Source organism: Hirsutella rhossiliensis, assembly GCF_020360975.1.
Source record: "Hirsutella rhossiliensis strain HR02 chromosome Unknown scaffold00003, whole genome shotgun sequence".
Taxonomy (NCBI): Eukaryota; Fungi; Ascomycota; class Sordariomycetes; order Hypocreales; family Ophiocordycipitaceae; genus Hirsutella; species Hirsutella rhossiliensis.
The window spans coordinates 4,301,617-4,325,541 of record NW_025408669.1 but is presented as its reverse complement, the minus strand read 5'-3'; the positions used below and the strand labels follow the sequence as shown (position 1 = coordinate 4,325,541).

Genomic DNA, 23,925 nt, shown 5'->3' with positions numbered 1-23,925 from the left:
TTCGTCCACTGCCCTTCTTTTCTCGAGAGACGAAAGAGAAGAGGCGATCGCTATCTGTAACACATCCATTGCTGAGCAGTGGAACATCGGCTCCCAAGTATCAAAGAAGCAATACCAAGGAAGCAAATCACCTCACCAAGACGAGTAACCATGAAGTTCATCAAGAGCGTTCATGCCGCCGCGGCCTTGAGCGGCATCGTCGCCCCCAAGGACCTGGACACGCAAAATCCGAGTAAGTCGCGTTTTGGGCTTCGTTGCCTCCCAGCATAGCTCTTCAAGATCCGGCTTGCTGACCATGATGGCCAGGCTCGGTCCGCAACGTCGCGGCCACCATTGCTCACGATGCCATGGTCTACTACAAGGGCAACACCAGCGCCCCCGACTCGGTCGTAAGTCTTTTCCTGCTCCAAGCCTTCGCAGAGGGCATGCTGACGCTCATTCCCTGCGACAGGATGTTGGCAACGTCCCCAAGCCATACTACTGGTGGGTTGCTGGCGCCCTCTGGGGAACCATGCTGGACTACTACCACTACACCAAGGACCCCAGTTACAACGACGTCATCCTCCAGGCCTTGTCGGCGCCCACCAACCTGGCTCCTACCTTTGACTACATGCCCAAGGAACACGCCCAGGAGGAGGGCAACGATGACCTCTTCTTCTGGGGCTCGGCCGTCATGTCGGCCGCCGAGCGCAACTTTCCCCAGCCCAACAAGGACATCCCGTCTTGGATCGACATCGCCGCCCGAGTCTTCAACTCGCTCGTCAGCCGCTGGCACATGGACCAATGCGGTGGCGGCATGCTGTGGCAGATCTATCCCTCCAACCCCAACGGCATGAACTATAAAAATTCCATCAGCAATGGCGGCCTGTTCCAGCTCGCTGCGCGCCTCGCCCGCGCCACGGGCAACGACACGTACTTGGAATGGGCCAACAAGGCCTGGGACTGGTCTGCCGACAAGGGCCTCATCGATCCCAAAAACTACCACATCTACGACGGCGTCGACCTCCGCACCGACTGCAAGGTGGTCAACAAAAGGTCCTTTTCTTACACCAGCGGCATCTTCATGTATGGCGCTGCCGTCATGGCAAACCACACCGGCAAGCGCGAGTGGGCCGACCGGACCTCGAAGCTCATCGACGGCGCCCGCTGGTTCTTCTACCAGGACGACAAAGTCAAGAACATCATGTACGAGGCGGCTTGCGAGACGGTCGACAAGTGCAACTACGACATGATCACCTTCAAGGGCTACCTCTCGCGCTTCATGTGGCAGACGGCCGTCATGCTGCCCAGTCTCCGCGAACGCATCGAGAGCTACCTCGTCCCCTCGGCCGAGGCTGCCGCCGCTGTCTGCACGGGCGGCAAGAGCGGGCGTGAGTGCGGCATGAGGTGGTACACGGGCTCCTTCGACAACAAGCCCGGTCTTGGCCCTCAGATGTGCGCTCTCGAGACGATTCAGGGCCTCCTCAGCCGCGAGGCCGATCTCCCCCTCAAGGGCAAGGACATTGAACTCGTCCGGGAAAAGAACTGGAAGGCACAAGATCCCTACCGGGTCAGCAAGCGCTTCCAGGGCTGATCGCCTTGCTTAGCCCAGGTGCCCCTTAGAATGGATTCTTACGACACAGACAGCGCGGCCCGTCTCGGCCAGGGGTATATGAAGCCCCTGCTGGTTGACCTCGTCTTCGCTACAGCGACTGCGCATCGGTCTCGAGCTGCAAGGCACGTCGGATTGCCGAATGACTTTCCTTCGTTCTGTTTCATTCTTTCCGCCTCCTTTCTTCTCCATTTTCTCACTCTGTAAATACGAGACTAGAATGTAGATACCACTGGACCGAGGCTTTTCTGGACACGAGTTCGGTTGACTCATATGAGCCGAACAGGCGCGGAAACAATAGCCAAAGAAAGATTTAAACAAAAAAGGCGGCTGGCTGTTGAGGAATTAAGAGAATGTGATGACACATCACTCTTGGACCTTGTCATGTCACGACACTGACTTAATATCGAAAGATTTCGAGTTCCAAGGTCTGGACGCCATCTAAGCTCCTTTTATCCTCGTGTCCCGTCTATGCCACGATGCCGTTTGCCGCTTGCTCCTTCTTTTCTTCTTCCGCCGCATCGACGGAACCCCCCTTGCCCCTGACCTCGGCCAACTGCTTGGCGAGGGCACCCAGCAGCCTGGTGACCTCGTCTTCCGTGCCCACCGTGATGCGCAGGCAGCCCAAGCAGCCGTGCTCCTTGCCGCGGAAGCGGACGACGACGCCCTTTGTCTCGGCCAGGGCCTCGTAAACGGCCAGGGCGGTGGCGTTGTCGGGCCTGCCCTGGGCGTCGAGCATCTCGTAGAGCAAAAAGTTGCCGTCGGTGCCGCCGCGCAGCCTGCCGACGCCGTCAATGGCGGGGAGCTCGCGCAGCAGGCGGTCGCGCTGGTCGACGAGGCGCTGGCGGTTGCGGCGCATGACGGCGAGCCCCTGGCCGTCGAGGGCGGCGGCGGCGAGGGCGCTGGTCGGGCTGGAGATGTTGTAGGGGGCCTTGAGGGCGTTGAGAAGGCGGGCGATGGGAGGCGAGGTGAAGGCGGCGCCGAGGCGGATGCCGGCCATGCCAAAGGCCTTTGAGAGGGTCTGCATGACGACGAGGTTGTGGTGCTTGGCGGCGAGGCGGGCGAGGGAGGCGCGTTCGGGGGCGAAGTCGACGTAGGCCTCGTCGAGGACGACAACGCCGTTCCAGGTCGGGTGGGCGAGGATGCTCTCAACGTCGGCGCTGGCGAGCAGTGAGCCCGTGGGGTTGCCGGGGGAGCAGAGGTAGACGAGCTTGACGTCGGGCTCGCGGTCGAGGGCGGCACAGACGGCGGCGACGTCGAGGGCAAAGTGCGGGGCGGGCAGCAGGGGCACCTTGACGATGCCGACGTCGTTGACCTGGGCCGAGACGGCGTACATGCCGTAGGTCGGGGGGCAGGTGAGGATGCGGTCGCGGGCGGGGACGCAGAAGCAGCGCAGCAGGGCGTCGATGGCCTCGTCGCTGCCGACGCCGACGAAGAGGTGGTCCGGGGTCAGCAGGGGGCCGTCGGCATGATTGCTGTCGTTGCGCAGGTCGCAGAGACGCTGCTTGAGCGGGCGCTGGTGCGGGTCCGGGTAGCGGTGCAGGCCGAGAGGGTCGAGGCCGGTCAGGGCCGAGGAGGCGGCGGCGGAAGAGGCGGCGTCGAGCGAAGGGCCGTAGGCGTTTTCGTTTGCGTCGAGGAGGACGTTTGTGCCGTCGTCCTTGTAGTCGCTTTGCGTGGTGAGCGCTCAGATGCCATCAACACCAGCCACTTCCATCCTCTCTGCGCGGGCCACCGTTGCGGCGGGGCCGGGACGGAGGAGGAGAGGAGAGCAATCGGGACGGGGAGATACATACTCTCGCGCGCAGCGGTAGGGCTGAAGGGCAAGAATGTTGGGCCGGACACACGTCTCGAGGTTGAATGGCGCCATTGCCCGCGGAGGTTTGGCGAGGGCGGCTGATCCCTTTTCTGACTGGGACCTTGGCGATGGCTGGGAAAGGAGAGAGTTACCGAGATGGAGAGTGAGACGGGGGAGAGCGAGGAGAGGAGGGGAGAGGAGGAAGAAGACGAAGCGTGATGACTGCAGGATAAGAGAAATCGGGTCGAGAGAGGATGACTGCAGATTCCAAGCAAGGATACTTGCAGAGGTGGTACTCGGCCAGCGCTGAGAGTGGGTAACGAAGTGTGAGTTCCCAGCTGGGTACTTTGTGGGCATGTACCGGGTATCCGACGACCGGTGGGTGGGTCGGCAGCCGACGGCGGAGGCGGACCAAGTCACTGTTGAGGCGCCGGCGGTCCGGCTCACGATGCACGGAGAGCGGGCTATACACATGTGCATGTGTGTCTATGTATACACACGCCGCGCCTCGCAGTCACTGCGATGGGCCAATTCTCGACATCTGATGCGTGCTTTACCCCGGCAGCGTCTGAATTACACGTGGACGTCGAGCCAGAAACGATGGCGCATATCCGGCAGCCGACGACGACGGACTGCGAGTTCGGAGTTCAGATTTCCGGCGGCATGTAAGCGCTGCATGTGCCCGTTGAGCCACTCGACCCGTCTCCCAGCGCGAACGAATGTCGCCCCTCTTGGTAGCGCCGACCAGCTGGCATGGGTCCTCCCAATGTCTCCCTTATTTGCCGAACACATGTCTGCACTGGAGAGTTATTACTGTCGCAGTCCGAACGGCCTTGTCTCTTGTTTTGCGCGCTCTGCCCGGCGTCGATGCAACCGCGGCCCTCAGCTCGTACACTCGACTAGCGATTTGCCCATCCATTCAGTGCACATGCATCAAGAGAATGGACCCTCTTCTCTTTCAAATACCACGAAATAATAGAACAATAATTCACCGACCAAGTGCATAGCCATCTCTTGTCCATGTGCATCTGTCTGATGCCGCATTTAATGTTCGCTCTCTGCCCCGCCCAGTCGACCAACAGTAGCCGGGGTACATGGGCCAACGTCGATTCACCGCACCAACTACAAGTACCTCGCCGCAGGAGCCATCTAGCAACGCTGATTTTCCCTCTGCGACTCCCTCGCTCAGCAAAAGCCCAATCCTCGACTCACTCACTCACTGCCCTTTCTTTGCGCGCGCTCGGCCGGGACGAGAAACTCGCGCGCTACCAGCCCGTCACCTGCCGACCGACCGCCAAGGCTCCCACAGCGGCGTCGTCGGGCGCGCGAGCTTTTTTCCCTGCCCATCGTTCGCGGCAGAAACGACGGCTTCGCGCCACATCGCAGCAACCCAACCTCGTCCTCGCTCTCCCCTCGTCACGGTTAACCCCCTCTCGCCCCAAGCGACGCGCGCGCGCGAGAGAAGAATTCGACCAAGACTGGCAGCTCGAGCGTGGGCCTTGTGTTGCCTGACGAGCTGTTTGCCCTGGACCGCCTCGCTGGGGGCCCACCCCCGACATAGGCGAGCCAGAGAAGCCGACCAGCAAGCAGCACACGCACACACGCGCACAAACCCGCATCCCGGCCGTGTTGTCGTCGTCGCACGAGTGACAGCCTCGCTTCCCCAGAGTGCGCACCACCGAGCGCCACCTGGGCTGACCTCGCACTCGCCGCCCCCCGCGCTCGCGCCTAATCGTCGACAGAGAGGCTCCCGCCCAACACCTCGTCCTCCCCCCCCCCCTACCCCGATCCGACGAGCCGCGTGCTTCGTTTGCCGCCGCGTCGTGTCGCTTCGCCTCCAGTCCCCAAGGCGACCATGTACTCCGCCAATTATGGGTTTGGCAATCCGCCCTTTAATCCCGCGGCATCCCAACAGCAGCAGCAACAGCCGCATCAACATCAGCAGCAGCAGCAACACCAGCAGCAGCAGCAACACCAGCAGCAGCAGCAACACCAGCAGCAGCAGCAACACCAGCAGCATCAGCATCAGCAGCATCAGCAGCCACATCCTCAGCCCCAGTCTCGCCCGCCTTCCGGGCCGCAGCCTGGGCAGCAGATGATGTACAACCAGCAGCAGCACCAGCAGCAACAGCAGCAGCAACAGCAGCAGCAACAGCAGCAGCAGTACGCCGGCATCGCTCCCCAGGGCGGCTTCAACCCGGGGACCAATCCCCAGATTATGCAGGGCATGCCTGCGAGCATGATGCAGAGCCCGGGCATGCCCAACATGGCTGCCAATGGCCAGAGTGAGTGGCCCCCGTCTCCTCCCTCCCCGTTTCCCGCGATGCCTGCTTGCCGTGCGCCGCTTCCTCATCGACAGGAAACAGGGAGCTCGCCGTACGTCCGCCATCGCCAAGGGCACGCTGCTGACCAATTGCCGCTACAGTGTCTGGCTACCCACAGCAGTTTCCCGGGGGTCCCTACGGCCAGATGATGCCGCAGTCGGTCGGTCACCAAAACTTCGCCTCCAACAATTACATGATGGCCGGCGGCATGCAGGGCTTCCCCATGAACCAGGGCGGCATGCCCCAGCAACAAGCCCATATGATGCAGCGCATGCAGCAGGCGCAAGCCCAGGCGCAAGCTCAGGCCCAGGCCCAGGCCCAGGCACAAGCCCAAGCACAGGCCCAGGCACAAGCTCAGGCTCAGGCACAGGCCCAGGCTCAAGCCCAGGCACAGCAAGCGAATCCCGCCATGAATCCGGCTTCGACTCCGCAGCGACCCCCGAGCGCGCCCCATGGCACCCCGAACAACCCCATGGCCGGCCAGCAAGGCCAGTTCTCTACACCGCAGCCCCCGCCGCAGAACTTGACCCCCAGCAGTGGCCCCCAGCAGCACTCGGGGGGTGCGGCCACTCCGCAGACGCCGACCTTTTCCGTGAACCACGGCGGCGGCGTGAGCCTGCCCCCCTCGGTCGCGCCGATGAGCCCGGCGGCGGAATCTCGGGAAAAGGAGCGGTTCGCACTGCTGCTGGACATCAATCATGAGCTGCTGTACGAGTCAATACAGATACAGACGACGCAGCAGGAGCTCAAGAAGGAGCATGCTGCCGCGGGCGGGAACCCGGCCGAGAGAAAGCCGACCGAGGAGGAAAACCTGTTCCAACAGGACTATCTTCAGTACGTTTACAGAGGGGCGCGTCGCTTGACGGCGCACAGACGTGCTGACGACGGGGCTCTCTTATAGGTGCATGCGGCGGCTGCAGGCCAATCTCTCCTACATGGCGGCCTTGGCGGATCGCAAACCGGATGTCAAGGCCCCTCCGTGCCCGGCCTACCTGACCCCCCCTCCGCTGAACCTCACTCTCAGACCGCGGGCGCAGCCGATCGGCGCCGAGGGCACAGACGTCAACGTGGACTCGATGGCGGACAGGGCGGAGCGAGACAAGTCGATTCGAGAGCTGTATCGCCGGCTTCAGGGCGTCTTCCCCGGCTTTGATGCCAAGAAGGAGCCGGCGTTTGGGAGGTTGGGGGCAGGCCAGAAGCCCGGCTCGCTTGGAGGGCCGAACCAGATCAGCCCGACGGTGCAGCAGGCTCCTCAGATGCCCAACATGCCGGCGCCGCCGCCCCATCTAGGCGGCATGTGACATTTCCGAGCGAGCGAGTGAGCGAGCGACGAATTCGAGATGAAGGAGCGGCGCACATGACTGTTGGGATATTGCATAGAAAGGCTGCGCAGACTACGGCTTGTTGATTCAGGCTCACCACGGGCTTGCTTTGCGGACGCTGCTACCGATATGCGATGGCGTCGCGTTTGATCTGCATTGGAGGTTGGCCGAGAAGCAAAGAGAGAGGGAATGGGGAGGCTGTGTATTGTACGATGATGGGAATGTTTGGGCCAAGGATTACAGAAAAGCGTGGGCGTCGTGATGAGCGGTTTTCTCCGCGGGACGACGACGAGCATAGAGAAGGAGGAAGGGATAAAGAAGGGCGGCATGAAGCGGCAATGTAGTGAGCCATGTGTGTACGATTGAATAGCTGAGCAAGGGAGGAGAGCGTCCTGTATGTGTGTCAATGGAGGAGCAACAGAAGCCCTACCTCGGTGCCATGACCCCCCTTTAATCGTCCTGTACAGCCAGCCTGTAGGGCCGCTGCTCTAGGCTTAGCCGCTGGAAACCGACCGCCCTTCCAGACGGCCATTGGCCAATGAGGCTCGGTATTCTGCGACTAGGGTCCTTGACTTCTTGGGCGGCAGCCAAAAAGGGAAAGTTAGCGAGCGACTAGGAGGGAAAAGTTGGTTTTCCCTCGTCGCTTGCTTCTCAGCACTGGGTCTGCTGCCTCGCCTCGGTTTCACCTCCCCGTCTGCCTCTGCACGACGAAGAAGAAAGCGAAGCAAACCGTCCAGCAAGCGCGGCGGACGATTGCGGCGGGGCAAAAGGCGTCCATCCATCCCTGTTGCTGGCCTGGAGAGCAAAACTCGTCGTCGGCCTCGTCTGCCCCGCGCACCCTCTTTTTTTTCTTCTTCCTCTTTTCCCCTCGTTCCAAAGGGAAGAGGGAGCGCCAAAGGATCGAACGCGCAACCAGGAAGCGACAAGGAAACCAGCAACCACGCCTAAACGCCCGTCAAACATGGCCGTCACGGCGCTGCCGCCCGCGTCGGCGCGCATGGCGAGCGTCGCCGACCAAGGCCTCGTCTGCCTCGAGCTCGAGGACGGCTCGGCCTACCAAGGCTACAGCTTCGGCGCGCAAAAGAGCATCGCCGGGGAGCTGGTCTTCCAGACGGGCCTGGTCGGCTACCCGGAGTCGCTGACGGACCCCTCGTACTCGGGCCAGATCCTCGTCATCACCTTCCCCCTCGTCGGCAACTACGGCGTCCCCTCGCGCGACGCCCTCGACGACCTCTGCCGCGACCTGCCCGCCCACTTCGAGTCGTCCCGCATCCACGTCGCCGGCCTCGTCGTCGCCTCGTATTGCGGCGACGACTTTTCCCACTTCCTCGCCCACTCCTCCCTCGGCGCCTGGCTCAAGGAGCAGGGCGTCCCCGCCGTCTATGGCATCGACACCAGAGCCCTGACCAAGAAGATCCGCAAGCAGGGCAGCATGCTTGGCAGAATGAGGCTCCGCAACGACTCGCCGCCCACCACCGCCGTCAAGGCCCTCGGTCGCGGCCCCAATGCCCTGGCCAGCACCCCCGTCGACCACTTTGCCGAGATACCTTGGACAAACCCCAACGAGCAGAATCTCGTGGCCTCCGGTCCGTTCTCCCTGCTGCCGCAGCTCCTCCCCGTTTTCCAAGAGACGTACTCACCCAAGTCCAGTTTCGGTCAAGACCCCCATGCTGTACAAGCCGCCCCCCTCCGTCACTGCCCGCAGACACCCCTCCGGCCGAAGTATCCGCATCCTCTGCGTCGATGTCGGCATGAAGTACAACCAGCTGCGATGCTTCCTCCGGCGCGGCGTCGAGGTCCTAGTCTGCCCCTGGGACCACGATCTCGCAAAGGAGGCCGGCGATCAGTACGACGGCCTCTTCATCTCCAACGGCCCCGGCGACCCCGCCGTCCTCGACGTCACCATCAACAACATCCGCGCTGCCATGGACAAGAACAAGACCCCCGTCTTCGGTATCTGCCTGGGCCACCAGCTGCTGGCCAGAGCCTCTGGCGCAAAGACAACAAAGATGAAGTTTGGCAACCGAGGCCACAACATTCCCTGCACCAGCATGGTCACTGGAAAGTGCCACATCACCTCGCAGAACCACGGATACGCTGTCAATGCCAGCTCCCTGCCTGCGGGCTGGACGGAGCTCTTTGTCAACGCCAACGATGGTAGCAACGAGGGCATTATGCACGTCGACCGGCCCTACTTTAGCGTCCAGTTCCACCCCGAGAGCACCCCCGGCCCACGAGACACCGAGTTTCTCTTTGACGTCTTCATCGACACCGTTGCCGGCTGCGCCGAGAAGCCTGCTCTGCTCCAGCAGCCCGTCAGCTTCCCCGGCGGCACCGTCGAGGAGAACGAGAGGTTCCACCCGCGGGTGTCGGTCAAGAAGGTCCTGGTGCTCGGCAGCGGTGGTCTCAGCATCGGGCAGGCCGGCGAGTTTGACTACTCCGGCAGCCAGGCCATCAAGGCCCTCAAGGAGGAGGGCATCTACACCGTTCTCATCAACCCCAACATTGCCACCATCCAGACGTCCAAGGGCCTGGCGGACAAAGTCTACTTCCTCCCTGTCAACGCCGAATTCGTCCGCAAGGTCATCCACTATGAGCGCCCCGATGCCATCTACGTTACATTTGGTGGCCAGACTGCCCTGCAGGTCGGCATCGAGCTCAAGGACGAGTTTGAGGGTCTCGGCGTCAAGGTCCTGGGAACCCCCATCGACACCATCATCACCACCGAGGACCGTGAGCTGTTTGCGCGGAGCATGGAATCCATCGGCGAAAAGTGCGCCAAGTCTGCATCTGCCAACAGTGTCGACGAGGCCATGCAGGCAGTCAAAGACATTGGCTTCCCCGTCATCGTGCGTGCCGCCTACGCCCTGGGCGGCCTGGGGAGCGGCTTCGCCAACAATGAAAAGGAGCTGCTCGATCTCTGCGACAAGGCCTTTGCGGCGAGCCCGCAGGTCCTGATTGAGCGCAGCATGAAGGGCTGGAAGGAGATTGAGTACGAGGTCGTCCGCGACGCGCAGGACAACTGCATCACCGTCTGCAACATGGAAAACTTTGACCCGCTCGGCATCCACACGGGCGACTCCATCGTCGTCGCGCCCTCGCAAACGCTGTCCGACGAGGATTACAACATGCTGCGGACCACGGCCGTCAGTGTCATTCGGCATCTCGGCGTCGTGGGCGAGTGCAACATCCAATATGCTCTCAACCCCTTCTCCAGAGAGTATTGCATCATCGAGGTCAACGCCCGTTTGTCGAGATCGTCGGCCCTGGCTTCCAAGGCCACCGGCTATCCGCTGGCGTTCATAGCCGCCAAGCTTGGCCTCGGGATCCCTCTCAAGGAGGTCTCTAACTCGGTGACAAAGGTCACTTGCGCGTGCTTTGAGCCCTCGCTCGATTACGTCGTGGTCAAGATGCCTCGCTGGGATCTTAACAAGTTCACGCGGGTTTCGACGCAGCTTGGCTCCTCCATGAAGAGCGTCGGCGAGGTCATGAGCATCGGCCGGTCGTTTGAGGAAGCGATCCAAAAGGCCATCCGCGCCATCGACTTCCACAACCTCGGCTTCGGGCAGACCAAAGCTTTGATGAGCATCGACGACGAGCTTCAGACGCCCTCGGACCAGCGTCTCTTCGCCATTGCCAACGCCATGCACGAGGGCTACTCGGTCGACAAGATCTGGGAAATGACCAAGATCGACAAGTGGTTCTTGCGCAAGCTCCAGAGCCTCAGCGACTTTGCCAAGGACATGGCCAGGTACACCACTCGGGACATTGCCAAATCACCCGAGGTCATGTTGCAGGCCAAGAGGCTCGGCTTCTGCGACCGGCAGCTGGCCAAGTTTTGGGACTCGAATGAAATCGCCGTCCGAAGGCTGAGGTTGGAGGCCGGCATCAAGCCGTTTGTGAAGCAGATTGACACGGTCGCCGCCGAGTTTCCCGCGTTTACAAACTATCTCTACCTGACTTACAACGCCAACGAGCACGACGTCGACTTCAACGATCACGGCATCATGGTGCTCGGGTCCGGCGTCTATCGCATCGGCTCCTCGGTCGAGTTCGACTGGTGCTCGGTCCGCGCCATCCGAACACTTCGCAAGACGGGCTTCAAGACCGTCATGGTTAACTACAATCCGGAGACGGTAAGCACAGATTACGACGAGGCCGACAAGCTCTACTTTGAAAACATCAACCTCGAGACGGTGCTGGACATTTACCAGCTGGAGAGTGCCGGCGGCGTCCTGGGCGCAATGGGCGGGCAGACGCCCAACAACATTGCGCTGCCCCTGCACCGCGCCGGCGTCAAGATCTTGGGCACGTCGCCCGAGATGATCGACATGGCCGAGAATCGGTACAAGTTCTCGCGCATGCTAGACCGCATCGAGGTCGACCAGCCGACCTGGAAGGAACTCACCAGCTTCGACGAGGCCCGGGACTTTTGCAAGACGGTCGGCTACCCGGTGCTCGTCCGACCGTCGTACGTGCTGTCCGGCGCCGCCATGAACACGGTCTACTCGGAGAAGGACTTGGTCAACTACCTGGCCCAGGCCGCCGACGTCTCGCGTGAGCACCCCGTCGTCATCTCCAAGTACATTGAGAACGCCAAGGAGATTGAGATGGACGCCGTCGCCAAGGACGGTATCGTCGTGGGCCACTTTGTCTCGGAGCACGTGGAAAACGCCGGCGTCCACTCGGGCGACGCGACCCTCATCCTGCCTCCCCAGGACCTGGAGGCGACCACCATCGCGCGCATCGAGGAAGCCACGCGCAAGATTGGTGCGGCCCTCAACGTCACGGGCCCCTTTAACATCCAGTTCATTGCCAAAGATAACGACATTAAGGTGATTGAGTGCAACGTCCGCGCCTCCCGCTCGTTCCCCTTTGTGTCCAAGGTCATGGGCGTGGACCTGATTGAGATGGCCACAAAGGCCATCACGGGCCAGCCCTTTGTCGAATACCCCACGCCGACCCTCAGCCCCGACTGCGTGGGCGTCAAGGTGCCGCAGTTTAGCTTCTCGCGTCTCTCCGGGGCCGACCCCGTGTTGGGCGTGGAGATGGCGTCGACGGGCGAGGTGGCCTGCTTCGGCGTGGACAAGGAAGAGGCCTATCTCAAGGCGCTGCTGTCGACAGGATTCAAGATCCCAAAGGCAAACGTGCTCCTTTCCATTGGCTCATACAAGGACAAGAAGGAGATGCTGCCGGCAGTGCAGAAGCTCCAGCGAATCGGCTACAAGCTGTTTGCGACGGCCGGCACCGCAGACTTTTTGCAGGAGCACGGGGTGCAGGTGCAGTTCCTCGAGGTGCTCGGGCGCGACGAGGACATGAACTCGGAGTTTTCGCTCACGCAGCACCTTGCCAAGAACACCATCGACCTGTACATCAACCTGCCCTCCAACAACAAGTACCGGCGGCCGGCCAACTACATGAGCAAGGGCTACCAGACGCGCCGCATGGCCGTCGACTACCAGATCCCGCTCGTGACCAATGTCAAGAACGCCAAGATTCTGATCGAGGCCATCGCGCGGCACGTCTACCTCGACGTTTCCAAGCGAGACTACCAGATCACGCAGGAGCCCGCGGCGCCGAAGCCGATGCAGATGGCCAAGACACCAGAGATGGGGGCCACGGTCATGCCGGCCGCCGACAGCCCGAGGCGACCCGTGACGCGGGACGGGCCAGCTGCCGCAGGAGCGGTCGTCGGCCACGGCATCGCCGACGAGCTGTCGCTGCTGCAGCCGTCGTCCATCAGCGCGTCCGTCTTGCAACTCCTCTCGCAGCCGTCGTGCTTCAAAAAGGCGCACGTGTTATCGGTCAAGCAGTACACGAGAGCGGATCTGCACCTGCTCTTCACCGTGGCGCAGGAGATGCGCCTCGGGGTGCAGCGCGAGGGCGTGCTGAACCTGCTGCGCGGCAAGGTGTTGTGCACGCTCTTTTACGAGCCGTCGACGAGGACGTCGGCGTCGTTTGACGCGGCGATGCAGCGCCTCGGCGGGCGGACGGTTGCCGTGTCCACGTCGCACTCGTCTGTGCAAAAGGGCGAGACGCTGCAGGATACCCTGCGCACACTCGCGTGCTACGGCGACGCCATTGTGCTGCGTCACCCCGACGAGTGTTCGGTCGACGTGGCGGAGAAATACAGCGACGTGCCCGTCATCAACGGCGGCAACGGCAGCAAGGAGCACCCGACGCAGGCCTTCCTGGACCTGTTTACCATCCGCGAGGAGCTCGGAACGGTGCAGGGCCTGACGATTACCTTCCTGGGAGACCTGCTGCACGGACGGACGGTGCACTCGCTGGTGCACCTCCTGCGGCACTACCAGGTGCAAGTGCAGCTGGTGGCGCCCGGGGGGCTGGCGCTGCCGGACGGGGTCAGGGAGACGCTGGAGGCCTCGGGCAAGCTGCTGTGCGAGTCGGAGACGCTGACGCCCGAGATTATCGCGCGCAGCGACGTGCTCTACTGCACGCGGGTGCAACAGGAGCGGTTCAGCAGCGCGGAGCAATACGACAAGGTCAAGGACTCGTACCGGGTGGACAATGCGGCCCTCAAGCACGCCAAGAGCTCCATGGTGGTGATGCACCCGCTGCCGCGGAACGAGGAGGTGGCGGACGAGGTGGACTTTGACCAGCGCGCGGCATACTTTAGACAGGTAAGTGCCCTTTGTACCGTGACGCCGGGGCCGTCTTCTCGAGACGGTGTGGGCTAACGGTGAGGCGATGCAGATGCGATACGGACTCTATTGCAGGATGGCGCTGCTTGCACTCGTCATGGCTCCGCTGTAGATGGGATCGGCGGAGACGTTTGAATGGCGAGACTGTTCAACGAATGGGAAGGGACCGGATAGATAGATGTGAGGCTCCATTGTCGATAGAATTGTGATTGAAAGAAAAAGTAGGCTGTCGTCGTGTTCCGCCGAGGCTGCCCCAAGCGTGGCCGGCTGGTTTCTGGTTTGTGGTTTGTGGTAATAGAGGGCGTAACAAGGGCCGTGGTCTGGAGACGGCTGCGGCTAAATAAGTTGTAATTTGCTTTTGGTGGTTTTGCAGGCGCGTTGCTGTGGTGGTTGGTGACGTCAAGACGATGTGTCCATGATGAACCGAGTCTTGATATATGCAGAGTATTTTACAAAGTGTACGAGTCTTGTGAGCTGGGTCTCGTCAGCGTCTCTCGTGTCTATTGCATCTGGGCAACAAGTAAAACAACGTTACTGTACCACCGAGCATTCGTCCACTTTATTGAGTAGTCGGCCGGCGAAACGCCGCCTCGGCACGCACTCTCTCCAACGGGCACGGGGACCGGGCCTGCCCCCGCATCGGCCCCGCCTACGTAATACATGCGTACATAGCTTACACCGCCAAGCCAACGTCGGCCAGCCCTCTTTCTCTCGCCGCGCGCGGCCTTTTTTTCTGGTCCTCCACCCTCACTGCTCGCTTCTGCATCGCCGCAGCTCGAGATCCCGTCACACCCGAGATCCCGGTCCTCACCCACACCACGTCAATGCGCCCGACGACGGCCGCCGCCCGCCTCTTCCAGCGAACCGCCGCCGCCAGGATGGCGCTGTATAATGACCCGCCCGCCGCAGCCGCTGCCCAGGCGTCTGCCCCGTCCACCACTCCTCCTTCGCCGCCGGCGCCGGCGTCCCCGGAAAAGCTCATATGTGCGCTTCCGCCTCCAACCCCCCGGCCTCCCCCGTCGTCACCAAACCCCCAAAGCTGACGGCGACAAATGTGCAACCCCGCAGACGCACCCGCAGGCCCCAACCCCCACGGCCAAGCCGCCCAATTCACCCGCTCGACCCTCTCGCGCCACGCCCTGGACCCGACCTCGCCCGCGGCCCAGTTCCACACCTGGTTCGCCGCCGCCCAGGCCAGCGGCGACGCGATCCCCCAGCCCGAGGCCTGCACCCTGTCCACGGCCGCCCTGCCCTCGGGCCGCGTCTCGTCGCGCGTCGTCTACCTCAAGGAGCTCGACGCCGGCGGCGGCTTCGTCGTCTACTCCAACCTCGGCTCCTCGCGCAAGGCCGCCGACCTCGCCTCCAACCCGCACGCCGCCCTCGTCTTCTACTGGCCCCCGCTCCAGCGCCAGGTCCGCGTCGAGGGCGTCGCCGCCCGCTGCGACCGCGACCGCTCTCAGGCTTACTTTGATACCCGCGTGCGCGGCAGCAGGATCGGCGCTTGGGCCAGTCGGCAGAGCCAGGTCCTTGAGCCCCGGGGCGACGGCGACGACGATGGCCGCGCTCAGCTCGACGAATGGGTTGCCGAGGCCGAGAAGCGCTTCGAGGGCCAGGACCACATCCCCGTCCCCGACTTCTGGGGCGGCCTGAGAATCGTGCCCACCTTGGTCGAGTTTTGGCAGGGTAGGGACAGTCGTCTCCATGACCGCTTCGTCTATCAGTGGCACGACGCCAAAGACGGTGCTGAGGGTCGCTGGGAGTTGAGTCGGCTGAGTCCGTGACCCCGGGTATGCGTCGGAGACACAGACACGTCCAACAATCGAGGCCTCGCGCATTCACAGCAACGTTGAGATGAAAGATTGCTCTCGTGTCCTTGGCTGCGCCCCCCTCCTAGCGCCTCGGAAATGAGCTCTTTGTGCTGGGTAAGTGTCATGTACATGCCACGCATGAGCATGTAATACCGCAAAACCCTCATGCACTCGACATCATTAGGGACATCGTCACTAATTCAAGTAAAAGGTATCCAATGCCAACGGCCGGTATCGACGCATCAGTATATTACGTACAAAATAAAATCGGCCAAGTTTCCATGGTTGAGCCCTCCCAGAGATAGCACATATAAAAAGTCTCGCTGCCCAGGCAGTCTCATTTTTCGTGCCGAGTATTATGTGAGCAGAACTCCCAGAAACTGTGTACCCAAACGCCGTGCCAATGCGAGTCAAGTTGGGCCGACTTGAAATAAAGCCAAAAGGGGGAGCGCACAACGCGACAGTGCCACACAGCGGTATCATCCCAACCTCCCAAGGAAAGAGCTGGCCGCATCTTGACCAAATGATTCCTTCCGTCACATGTCGGGAACGGGAGATGCCACTAGGTTGGGCGGGAGCCGCGGCCCCAACGCCATTACGCTGGGGACGGCCGTCTTGGAGCGGCTATGGCCGGGCACAAAGGCGTCATCGTCACTGCTGGAAACGCTCACGGGAGGCGTCTGCTCGCGGAGCTCGGCGTCCCTCTGCTGGGCGGCGAGCTGCATGTCCACCATGGCGTCGGCGAGGTAGTCTTCGTCGCACAGGGGCATGATCCTGTAGTTGAGCGATTCCATGATGCACCGCTCCGTGGCATTGAGCTGGCGGTGGGACCATACGGCCTTGCCCCAGTCGAGGCAGTAAAACTGCGTGGGCTGCTGGGGGTCTTGGGTGAACTTGACGGCGATGACGAGGGCGGCGAGAATGATAAGTTCAGGCTTGACCGAGTCGATGTGTAGCATCTGCTGCTGCTGGGCTTGATAGAGCAGGGACGTGGAGAGGGTGTGGCGCTTCGACAACGAGGGGACGGCACCGACGGCGCTGGGGAGCAGAGGGCAGCAGAGGCGCCAGGCGCGAGCAAACTTGGAGTCGAGGCTGTCAAGGACGCACACGGCGAGGGCAACGGTCTCGAGGGGGAGATCGGCGCGGGAGAGCATGCCCTGGACGAGGGTGACGGAAGCGGTGGCGAGGGATGCCGAAGACGGAATGAGGTTGACGAGGTGAATGGCGGGGCCTGCAGCATGGGGTTAGGGATCCAGTAACTGAAGGCATTGGGCTCGATACAGGGAAAGCAGCTAGCGTACCTAGGAAGCGGGCCTGGAGCGGCTCGCCATCCTCAAGAGTCGTAGGCGTCGGGGGAGAGCCGGCGGCGGCGGCGGCGGTGGTCTCCTTGTAGGTTGGGGGGGGAGTGGGAAGGTTGGAAAGAGGGCGATAGGTCAGGTATTTGAAGCTCGAGGCCTGATCGTCGTCGTCGTTGTCGTCGTGGAGCTTAGCGCTGTGGTGGCTGGCGAGAGCAATGGCCTGGGGCTTGTTGGGTCGCTGCATCTTGCCTGGGTGCTCGTGCAAGGCTTCCTGGAGACCTCAATCGACAGCGGGGAGGGTCCTGGACCATGTTTTGGCGTTTTGCGGCTTGGAAGATCGTGGCTGTTTTCTTTGGTCCTTGGTGGACAGGAGTGAAGCTTTAAGGGCCTCGGGGATATTAGCAGGCGCGAGCGGCCGGGAATTGGCTGGTTATGGCGTATTAAGGCTCAGACACGGGCCGCCGATCGGATCACGATGCGCAGGGGCCCGGCGAGAAAACGTGGTCGGAAAGGGAGGTGGTCAAGGGATGACGAGGGTGGGAAACGACTGACACGGACTCTGACGGAGGTTGAAGAGGGGAGAGAGAATGGAAGAGAGAGAGAGGAGAGTTGAAGAATGAGAGTCGAGAGGAGGGCAAGAGGAAGAAAAAGGAGGGAAATGGTAGGAGGCGGTGTATGCATGTACAAGTTACATAGTCCCGCTTGTACATATGCAAGCGAGCGCGAACACGAGAGAGAGAGAGAGAGAGAGAGCAGGTGCAGTGGCGGTACCGGGGGGGGGCTTGCAGGGAAGGAAGCGAGTGAAGTGTTGGTTGATGGAGAAAAAAGGGGTCCTGCTTTCCTTGAATGATGATGAATGGATGGGTGGATGGACGGGGGTGGGACACGAGAGAAAAGGAAAGAGCTGCTCTGTCTCGGAAGGAGACAGCATCTGTTCTCACGGAAGGAGACCCCAAGTCAGCGAAAGGGGGGAAGAGCAATGGAGAGAGGGATGAAGACGGCATGTGTGATGGCATCATGGCCCATCCATCTTGTTGATTAGCTCAGGGGCGAACCTAGGGCGGAGGCGGTGCCAGGAACAGGAAAGGAATCCTCGTCGGTACTCTGCCGGCGGCGGGCGGGCAACGCGAGCGACCAGGTACCGGGCATGTACCTCGGGCCCAAACGCATGAACGTGGTCGATGAATGCAACTCTAGTAGAACTCCGCACTCGGGCGGTGGACTCTGGAGCGAGGCACAGCTCGCCGGCCCTGGACAGGGCATCGAGTTTGACAAACTATATGCGCACCGCGGCAAACGGAAAATCGGGGTTGACGCGTGCGGTCGACGACGACTGAGACATTTCTCGCGCCCGTGGTCTAAGACACAAGCGGAGGCCAAAGGTGACAAGGTGGTCGGCGTGGGTGCAAGCGGCACCGGAGCCTCTCCGCTCCCTCAGCCGGGGCAACGCGCCGAAACATACGTGCGTGCGGGGAACCACTGCTGTTTGCTGTGTCCAAACAAGACGACGTGTTGGCGGCTGCATGCAGGGTTTTGGTTTGGCGAGTCGGCGGCTCCAGCATGTCTTTCCAATGCAGTTGCGTGCCCTACAGGGAGGGGCAAGTCTATTGCACATATCCAATCCAGCCAGGCCATGATGGATCAACTCGCGAGGTAAGTAAGGTAGGTATGTATGTACTGTACAAAGCACAGACAGAGCACGCACTGAATACACACCTATTACCCAGGTGCCTACTAGGTACTGGTAGTCAAATCCTTGGTCGCCATCCCCCCCCCCCGACACTGCTGTGCCATCTGTCGTACCCCGGGCCGAACGAAGCATATTAATTAGTAGTAAGTCGGTACCCGCGAGTACCCGATGCTTCTTTCGTACCTCAAGGTAGGTACAGTAGGTATAATACTAGCAGGTACGAATACCTCGTACCACAGACTAAAGCCAAGCCCAGCTCCGAGATTTAGGTGCTGCTGCGGGCCCCCAGCACGTTTCATGCATCTATCCACTCCTGAGCCCCGTTCCTCCGTACTTTGGCACCGAGTCTGTAACTTAGAGTATAATCTATAAATATCTCATGGCGTCACACTTGGAATTGTAAAAGGAGCGGATATTAAACAACACAACAACAACAGCAGCATCTACCATTAGATTCTTTACGTTTACACATCTGACAATTCCCGCAAGGCACAGGCATGGCATATATGCATGTACTGTATCCGTACGTACAGTATACTTGGTGCCAAAGGGCGCTCTGTGGGTGCCCAAGTGTGGCTCTCCTCATGCATGTCAGCGGCATTGTCAAGGCTTCCCATCTGTACGTGGTCCGCCATCTGCCGGCAACAGTTCTGGCATGTGCCCCATTTCCCCTCTCGGCGCCAGTCTGTCCCTCTCGAACCATATACCTGGTATTACTCCCGTAGGTAGTGGGCACATCCGCTGTGCTTTGTTCGTATAGCTAGCTAACTTAATCCCCAGCTCGTCTCCATCTCCCCACATATCCCGCCCTGCAAATCCGGCCGGGCCCTCGACACACACCCGAGTTTCCTTGCTGGGTAATTATACCTCGTCCTCGTACTTCGCACAGACAGACGACACGTCCCCGGCACTCCCAGCTTTGCATCATGCATGCATCGGCACATGAGCCCATGCACGACAGCCTCTGTCTACAGTATGCCGTTGCCTGCCGTGCCCTTGTGCTGCACACCGTTCAGCCCCCAATGCATTTATTCCCCCCCTTGTTCCCAGGCCTTGATACTTCTTCCCAAGGCCACCGGCGCGCAATCTTCAAGGTAGACGATACATCCTTGTACCCGAGAGACGGCAGAGAAAAGACCCCTCACGTGTGATAGCTCGCCTGCCCATCATCCGCCACCTCTCAGCCGGCCTCTCCTTGGTACGACACACGACGGCATGCACACCGGCTCTTGACTCGTCGCAGCAGCTCGTACTGTGGTGCTGTGTGTACCTGGTGCAGCCAACCTGCAAGTTAAGCTCCCTCGTCACCGACGCATTGCCCAACGAGCCTCTCCCGGGTCTTTCCTCACTCGTCGACAAGAGACAGGATTGAACATGATGATTTATAAAGAGAATGCAAAATAATCATCATCAGGTTCCATGCCATCTCCTGTTGGCAGCCGCAGTCACCATCGCCCGATCCACCTCGACGCATTGGCACAGCATCTAGGGCACACCAGGTCGTCTCAACGGCACATCAATCCAATCTTTCCACATGTCCTTGGGAGCGGCGACGCGGCCAGCCTGCTTGCCCGGGCCCTTGGGCAGTTCATGCCCAAAGCATGTCTAAAGAATGACGGGCGCCACGACTTCCAAAGTCGCCTGTCAGTCTTTGCTTCATCTCTTTCCAAATCAAACCTTTCTCGGGTACGTCTTCGACTCACCTTGACTAGCCACCGACTGAATCAAGCCCACCTGCCCGGCGTCAATGAACGAATTCAGCGCCACGCCGCCACGCCGCCCACGCCTCCAAGTGCGCCCAGCTCAATGACGTTGAACGCGGCCCTGGACAAGTCTACGCCGTTGAAGACGCCCACGTTGGCCACGGCCAGGAGCGTCTGTAGCTGCTGAAACTGCAGCAGCGCTCTGACGTCAAAGACATTGCCCGCAAACAAGGTCTGGAACGCGCCCACGTTGAGGCCGTTGTTGATGGCTAGGCCCTGAAAGGTCTGGAGGTTCAGCGAGTTGACCTTGAGCAGGTAATTGAGGTCCCTCTGGTTGAAGACGAGGTTGTTGAATGGCTTGGCGTTAAAGGCTCCGCGCCCCTCAAGCGCCCCTGAGCTGCTCGAGTTGGGCACCGGTGCCGGGGCTGGGGCGGGCACGGCGACGGCGAGAGCGGCAAAAGCGCCGGTCAAGAGAGCAGAAATCTTCATATTGGCGACCGAGATTAAAGAGCCGAGGCGTCGATGATGAAACAAGAGGGATTAAGAATGATCGCAACGGAGCACAGCTCGACAATGTTCGGCACGAATAGAACGGACACAAGGAACGAAGCAAAGAGTCGAGCACAGCTACGGCCAGAGATTAGCACACCTCTTGCTTTGTACGAGACGAGACGGCCACATACCTCTGCGTGAAGAAGGGAAGATGGGGGAGGGGAGAGGATGGGCAGCTGGTGGTTTCCAGGGAGCGTGTCGTCGCCAATGGGCATCTCTCAACGGATACGCCGTCTTTATACAACCCCGTGGCTGCCCTCGGCGGGTAGATGATGCATTTTGCCTTCGTCTCATGACGCACAGCTCAAGCTCCGCATAGAGCCCAAGACACCACGTTTCCACGGACACGGCGCCGCCCGCGCGCACCCCGTTTCATCAGAAAGGGCTTCCATACCCGGATTGGGCGCTGCAGCGCGCAGAGGGTGGTCCAGCCAATGCTCTCCGGATGGCCGATCCTGCTAGACGTGCCTTCGTGGGGGATTCAGAAGTGCATAGATACGCCCGGCATGGAAGCGGATGGACATTGGCCAAACGAATGCCAAGGTCCAAGATGAGACGAAGGAGGCATCGCACGCAGTGTTGGCCAGGGCTTGCTTGGATTACCTGGGCGGCGGCCGGGGATGCTGTTGCTGGGGGGCGGGGGCTGTCTGTCCTGCTTAAGCGTGGGGAAGGTCGCCGACGGGCAGACATGCATGGCAAATCAAAGTATGGTCGGCCGTCCGTCTGTCCGTCGGCTTTGTGGTTGATCGCTCTCGGAGACAGCGTCCCGGCGGGATGCAGACGAGGCGGGAGAACCCGGGCCCTCCATGGCCCACGCTTAGGCTCGGCAGCAGCAGACGCCCCAAAGCTGTGTGCAAAAGGCCTCGACTTTGCGCACGGATTCCCGCGTCCCGCCCCAGAAGCCATCAAAGAAGTCGAGAAGAAGTCGGTTTTCCAGCGCACAGAAGCAACCAGAAGCGGGGGGGTCCGGGGGGGGACAGATGACGCACTGGGCCGTCGGGCAAAGAATCCGGGGCAGCAATCAGACACGAGACGTGTTTGAGGCCTGTAGCCTGTCTGATGAGGGACGGATGGAAGCTGGACCAAGCTGACCCCTGAGCCCTCGGGCTTGCGGCCCGGCAGTCAGGACAAGCAAGGCCAGTCGGGATGGCGTCATTCGCTCCGCACATTTGCTCGAGGGGATGCATGCTGTCTGCTGCTAGATCAGCTGATGGCGACTATCATTTTCTTGCGCGCCCGCTCAGTCGCATCCCGCACTCGGTGCCGTTGACGATCAAGGGGTGTTGTTGTACGTCGATGAGAAGCGTTGGGGGAAAACCACCCTTGCTGGAGAGGTCCTTTCTTCCAGGTCATGTGCCGACTACAAACCAAGCATAGTTGTTAATTAGTGGTGCCTTCACGCTACGCCACTTCCCCCAACATGACAGAAAACCGCTTCGGCTATTCTCTTGGATAATGAAACAATGTTTCCCCTCTCCTCTTTTTCATGCTCTCTTTGCCCCTCATCTTGGCATCAGTAGCCACGGGTTCAGGTGCATCAAGTGAAGGGATAAGCAACTTGTAAAGCCCTCGCCTTATCCCTTCACAACGCTCACCAAAGCCAAGCCTCTTCTTGGTCAAAACAAGCTACGATTCGAATTAGGATACCCCAAAGGAGATGGAATCAGTTCAGCGACTATACGCGTCACATCATCAAACCCACGCCGGGCTTCGTGTTTGCAGAAAATGCATCACCCTGCGGATGATGTGTTGTTATTGAACTGGATACGAAGCTGAATCTGTCTGAGCGTGTGGGTTCCATCGAATGTGTGCGAATCCCATGTTCCTTCCTCAGCAATGCCTCAAACGCCATGATGATACCGACATGGTCCCCGTCTTCTTTCCGTCACAGGGAAACGGGGCTAGCCTTCATTGACACTATACCGTCCTCGCCCTCCTCAGCATCGGCCATCATCGGCCGTATCCCGCGAAGGCAAGGGGGAGAAACCCCTGCGGCTGCCCGTGCCGGTCCCCTTGCGCCTCTCGGTCCTCCGACTGCAGAGCACATCAACGTCAAGCTTAGATCACAGCTGCTCATTGTCAGTCAAATTTGGCTCCATGAGCTAAGCAGGCGATTTCGTTACGCACCCACACCGTTGACGACGCCGCCGCCAAAGCTGGCGATGTTGAGGTTGCCGATGCCGCCGACGCCGCCTTGCAAGTTCAGAGCGTTCAGGTCGATGTTGTTCATGGTGAAGACATTGCCCAAGGAGGCGAGCAGGACTTGATTGTTGACACCCGGGATCGCCGACGCGAAGGCGACGTTGTTGAGCGCCCCGAAAAGGGCCACCTGCTGGGCGGCGTTCATGGCGATGACATTGTTCAGGGACAGGGCTTGGGCAAGGTTCGGGTTGAGATTCAGAGCCATCTGGTTAATCTGGGCAGCCAGCTGCTGGTTGAGCTGCTGGTTGTTCCCACGGTTGTTCTCCTTTTTGCCTTTTTGCTGCTCCTTTTGTTTCTGCTCCTCCTGTTTGTTCTTATCCTTGTTCTTCTGAGCCTGCTGGTTCTCGGCCTTCTTGTTGTCACTATTCTCGGCCCCCTCGGCCCCGGTCTTCTTCTTGTCATCATTCTCGGCCCCCTCGGCCTCGTTCTTCTTCTTCTTCTCCTCTTCAGCGTTCTTGCCCTGAGCGACAGACGCCTGTGCCGCCGGCGCTTCAGCTCGGCGGAACGCAACACCCTGTCCGGCCAGCGACTGGATCTGCGTGCCGCGCTCAGCCAGCTGAGCAGGGACGGTGGCGGCCGACACCAGGCCAGCGGTGAACAGGAGGACACAGGCAGACTTCATTGTGATGGTTGGCAAAGGAAAGTAGATTGCGAGGGGAGTAGAGGTGAGGTAGGAATTGTTTTGAGGTAGAAATTAAGAAATAGCGTATTGGAAAGTAAAAAAGAGCACAGCTCTTGTAAGGATTGAAAGAGATGAGGGGAATGAAAGTCGGTAGAGAGAATAATGGTGAAGAGGTAGAGGCAAGATAGACATCATGGGAGGCGCGAGGGCAGCATAATATAGTCGACGGATGGCGAGCCTTGGAACTCACACACCGCAGATCAGATGCCTTCTGTCCCCGATAGCGAGCGTCATACCGAGGCCAGAACCAAGCATGGCCATGAGACCGGACTGACCCCTTCCCAGCCCCGTAATAG

General features: G+C 60.5%; 8 protein-coding genes across 8 annotated transcripts; 4 read left to right on the top strand and 4 right to left on the bottom strand.

Annotated features, from left to right (window-relative positions):
- Positions 1–150: 150 nt before the first annotated feature.
- On the top strand, positions 151–1,573 carry HRG_03598 (glycosyl hydrolase family 76 protein; the record flags this gene model as incomplete). Its single annotated transcript, XM_044862069.1, has 3 exons — positions 151–232; positions 307–389; positions 452–1,573. The coding sequence occupies 3 exons, from the start codon at positions 151–153 to the stop codon at positions 1,571–1,573; spliced, it is 1,287 nt and encodes a 428-aa protein (XP_044723095.1).
- Positions 1,574–2,060: 487 nt separating this feature from the next.
- HRG_03597 (aminotransferase class I and II domain-containing protein) lies at positions 2,061–3,458 on the bottom strand (the record flags this gene model as incomplete). Its single annotated transcript, XM_044862068.1, has 2 exons — positions 2,061–3,258; positions 3,385–3,458. 2 exons carry the CDS (start codon positions 3,456–3,458, stop codon positions 2,061–2,063), a joined length of 1,272 nt encoding a protein of 423 aa, XP_044723094.1.
- A 1,783-nt stretch (positions 3,459–5,241) lies between these two features.
- On the top strand, positions 5,242–7,011 carry HRG_03596 (pyridoxamine 5'-phosphate oxidase; the record flags this gene model as incomplete). The annotated part of the gene is made up of 3 exons (XM_044862067.1): positions 5,242–5,671; positions 5,812–6,544; positions 6,612–7,011. 3 exons carry the CDS (start codon positions 5,242–5,244, stop codon positions 7,009–7,011), a joined length of 1,563 nt encoding a protein of 520 aa, XP_044723093.1.
- Positions 7,012–7,993: 982 nt separating this feature from the next.
- On the top strand, positions 7,994–13,806 carry HRG_03595 (carbamoyl-phosphate synthase L chain, ATP binding domain-containing protein; the record flags this gene model as incomplete). Its single annotated transcript, XM_044862066.1, has 3 exons — positions 7,994–8,618; positions 8,683–13,673; positions 13,747–13,806. The coding sequence occupies 3 exons, from the start codon at positions 7,994–7,996 to the stop codon at positions 13,804–13,806; spliced, it is 5,676 nt and encodes a 1,891-aa protein (XP_044723092.1).
- Positions 13,807–14,518: 712 nt separating this feature from the next.
- On the top strand, positions 14,519–15,475 carry HRG_03594 (pyridoxamine 5'-phosphate oxidase domain-containing protein; the record flags this gene model as incomplete). Its single annotated transcript, XM_044862065.1, has 2 exons — positions 14,519–14,678; positions 14,763–15,475. The coding sequence occupies 2 exons, from the start codon at positions 14,519–14,521 to the stop codon at positions 15,473–15,475; spliced, it is 873 nt and encodes a 290-aa protein (XP_044723091.1).
- Positions 15,476–16,038: 563 nt separating this feature from the next.
- Positions 16,039–17,044, bottom strand: HRG_03593 (Cyclin-like protein; the record flags this gene model as incomplete). Its single annotated transcript, XM_044862064.1, has 2 exons — positions 16,039–16,733; positions 16,804–17,044. The coding sequence occupies 2 exons, from the start codon at positions 17,042–17,044 to the stop codon at positions 16,039–16,041; spliced, it is 936 nt and encodes a 311-aa protein (XP_044723090.1).
- Positions 17,045–20,247: 3,203 nt separating this feature from the next.
- Positions 20,248–20,682, bottom strand: HRG_03592 (uncharacterized protein; the record flags this gene model as incomplete). Its single annotated transcript, XM_044862063.1, has 1 exon — positions 20,248–20,682. The coding sequence occupies one exon, from the start codon at positions 20,680–20,682 to the stop codon at positions 20,248–20,250; it is 435 nt and encodes a 144-aa protein (XP_044723089.1).
- Positions 20,683–22,803: 2,121 nt separating this feature from the next.
- HRG_03591 (uncharacterized protein) lies at positions 22,804–23,569 on the bottom strand (the record flags this gene model as incomplete). Its single annotated transcript, XM_044862062.1, has 2 exons — positions 22,804–22,814; positions 22,873–23,569. 2 exons carry the CDS (start codon positions 23,567–23,569, stop codon positions 22,804–22,806), a joined length of 708 nt encoding a protein of 235 aa, XP_044723088.1.
- Between the last annotated feature and the right edge of the window lie 356 nt (positions 23,570–23,925).